General features: G+C 40.7%; 1 protein-coding gene across 1 annotated transcript in view; it reads right to left on the bottom strand.

The window, feature by feature from the left end:
- The window catches only part of PLA2R1 (phospholipase A2 receptor 1, 180kDa), a 134,962-nt gene that overhangs the window by 7,327 nt on the left and 124,143 nt on the right, over window positions 1–3,492 (bottom strand). The window contains exons 27-28 of the mRNA XM_010859024.1: window positions 2,906–3,074; window positions 694–834 (exon numbers count right to left, since the gene is read on the bottom strand). Of these exons, the coding sequence (XP_010857326.1) occupies window positions 694–834; window positions 2,906–3,074 (310 nt within the window). The remainder of the gene's footprint in view (window positions 1–693; window positions 835–2,905; window positions 3,075–3,492) is intronic.

The following is a 3,492-nucleotide window of genomic DNA, read 5'->3' as shown; positions in this document are numbered from 1 at the left end:
ATATAAGAAATGAATCTCCAGTCCAGGTTCGATGCAGGATACAGGATGCTTGGGGCTGGGGCACTGGGATGACCCAGAGGGATGGTATGGGGAAGGAGGTGGGAGGGGGTTTCAGGATGGGGAACACGTGTATACCTGTGGCAGATTCATGTTGATGTATGGCAAAACCAATACAATATTGTAAATTAATTAGCCTCCAATTAAAATAAATAAATTTAAATTAAAAAAAAGATGCAAACTGGTACTTAAAGCATAGATTGTTAATTTGGGAGAACAGTTAAGATTCATATTCAGATACATTCAAAGGGAACACTTTCTTGGGAATGTGCAGTATCCTGAGACATCACCTTGGGTTTTTCATTGTATTCTGGACATTGAACATATTAGCTGTAAATTGAATAATGTTTACTTTTTCAATTTTTTTCCACCTTGTCACACCACCGATTGAAGCAAAACAACACAACGTGCTGCCACTTCACCCAAAAGCGGCGTTTTCACTCTGCCCTTTCTTGACAGCTCAGCAGGTCGTTAGCAAAAGGCCCACTGAGTGCTTTTAAAAGAGGGCACTTTTTCAATTATTTTTGTTTTGCTCCTGAAGTCACTAAATTATCAGACAAATGAAGAAACGACATTGTTTACTGAAATGTCAAGAAGGAACACATTGAAAGCATTTTACCACCACAAAAGAATTACCTTTCTTTTTGCAAAATTCATGAGCAGCCTCAAAACTTGTACTCTCTAGGACTGTAGAAAAACTGTAGCAATTACTTTTGAATTTTATCCAGGGAATTGATGTTTCTGAGCACAACTCTAGGTGTCCAGACAGTCTTGTTTCTACGAACAAAATCAGTTATGATTTCAGGGTGGTAACTGGGTTCATTTGTTGAGAAAAACATTGTATTACACTCTACGAAAGACCAAGATAAATATATGTAATGAGATTTTCATGATAATACTCTGAAAGAGTGGGTTTAATGTAAATGATCACAAAACTGAAATGGCTTATAGCATGTCTGGCAGAAATAATCTTTACCTATACATAATAGGGTATATTAATGCATAGCTTCATAGGCTTAGTTTGGGTGCTATCTTTCATATTTACAATTAGTATTGGAAAAAAGATTGGAAAAACTGGGGAATGAGATTCATAGAAATACTGGCAGCTGAATGAAGTTGACAAAAGGCACTTCGAATGAACAAAATGTATTCCATTCAGTGGTGAAGATTTAGTAAATCCTCCTGCTAGTTAACTTATGAGAGAAAATAAATCATTCAGTAAAGTATCATAACATAGCACAGCATAACACATCATAATATAACATAACATCATAACAAAGTAACACGTCATGTCATAACATATCATATCATGATATAACATGACATAACATAACACAACATATAACTAAGTGGAATTTGGGATGGACTTTGCTTCAAAGGGCAAGCATGAGAGTCAGACACATCCACTCTGAGATCCTAGGTGTGTGGCTGTGGGTATCTATCTTCCCCACACTCCCACACACATAAAAGAGAGTTAACAATAACATCTTTCTTACAACTTAAGCAGTTTAGATGAGCTAGTGTCTGACAACTTAAGCACTTAATAAATGCAGTGTTATTGAGAAAAAAAGGATAATTTTATGGTATTTTAGAAGGAGAATTAGCTTTCCCAATATATGTGACTATAATTTACATTTTTGTCCTGAATTGTTTTGATCTGAAGTCATATAATATGTGTGCTATTTGACTTACAGTATCCCAAGTGTAAGTAAATACATGCACACTTACTTAAATGAGAGATTTAAAAAGAAACCAGTTAGTGTTAAGGAACTCTCTTTTTATGTACCAAAGCAATCAAAAGAAAAGGGCCCTGATTTAATGGGGTAGATACGACATCAGAGATCAAGGAAACTAGGCTTCTACTCCAAGAAGTAGTTGTTAGACATCTATGAGATCTTCAGGAAGCTATTTAATGCTCTGAGTTTAAGTTTAATTTTTAAAGTTCACCTGGTTGGACGAGGTGACCATTAAGTGTAATGAGATTTATTGTCATTATTACCATGTTTTATATATGCTGCTGCTGCTGCTAAGTCACTTCAGTCGTGTCCGACTCTGTGCGATCCCATAGACGGCAGCCTGCCAGGCTCCCCCGTCCCTGGGATTCTTCAGGCAAGAACACCGGAGTGGGTCACCATTTCCTTCTCCAATGCATGAAGGTGAAAAGTGAAAGTGAAGTCGCTCAGTCGTGTCCGACTCTTAGTGACCCCATGGACTGCAGCCCACCAGGCTCCTCCGTCCATGGGATTTTCCAGGCAAGAGTACATATAAGTATAAATATTATTACTATGATGATGATGGTCCTAGCATCTTATTAGTCTTGGACTTAAACAAATCCTCAGTATTCAAGATCCTCCAGGTATTCAAGATCCTCCACACCGGCTCCTAACCTATGATTCTAGCTTGATTTCCTACTTCTCTCACCATAAACCTGCCATGCAGGAAAATCCCAACACCAGCTTTACTTATACATGTCCAGTCCTTTCTTCCTTTCATGTGTGCCCAAGCCTTTCCGCTCAGAGTGCCTCTCCATGTCCCAGAGTTTCCTGATTCCACCCATTCATCAAGACCAATCTCCACAGTCATGTCCTTTAAGAAACCTTTTTACTTTCCCCCAAATGGATCTAATGTGTCCACTTTCTTGCTAACCCCCAAAACGCTTGCTATGGTTCTTATATCATTTAGTAGCCCTGCCTCCTGTAACAGTTTTTTGTCTGTATATCACCTACCAGACCAAATCCTTCCTGAAGGCAGATAATTCTTTCTACTTTCCCTCAAAGCTCCTGCTTAGCACAGTGCCTTGCATAGTACAGGTTTACAGCACATATTTCTTGAGTTGAATAGAACCTACCAGTGGGCACTTGACAGATGGCTCCTTGCAGATACGACTCGCAGGCTGTGCTACTCCAGCGTCCACTGGTGTCAGCAAAAACACAGTCACCAAGGAAGGATGATTCATCATCTTTCCAAAAAGTGAAGGAGGATTTGGTGCCATCTGACCAGTCAAAACTAAGACCATTCTGTGGAGAGAAATTGAACCATCATTTCCTTGCTGTGAATGCTGGTGGCATCAGCCAGTGCTGTCTGAGCAGCCCTCAGTTCACACATGGATTTTTATTTCCACTTCTAGACATATTTTAGGAAGCCTAGGACAGCTTGTCGGAGAAGGCAATGGCACCCCACTCCAGTACTCCTGCCTGGAAAATCCCATGGACGGAGGAGCCTGGTAGGCTGCAGTCCATGGGGTCGCTGAGGGTCAGACACGACTGAGCGACTTCCCTTTCACTTTTCACTTTCATGCATTGGAGAAGGAAATGGCAACCCATTCCAGGGTTCTTGCCTGGAGAATCCCAGGGACGGGGGAGCCTGGTGGGCTGCCGTCTGTGGGGTCGCACAGAGTTGGACACGACTCAAGTGACTTAGCAGCAGCAGCAGCAG

The sequence above is a fragment of the Bison bison genome, unplaced genomic scaffold (assembly GCF_000754665.1).
Source record: "Bison bison bison isolate TAMUID 2011002044 unplaced genomic scaffold, Bison_UMD1.0 scf7180017864452, whole genome shotgun sequence".
NCBI classification, from domain to species: domain Eukaryota; kingdom Metazoa; phylum Chordata; class Mammalia; order Artiodactyla; family Bovidae; genus Bison; species Bison bison.
The sequence above is the reverse complement of the archived record's forward strand: the minus strand, read 5'-3'. Positions and strand labels throughout refer to the sequence as shown.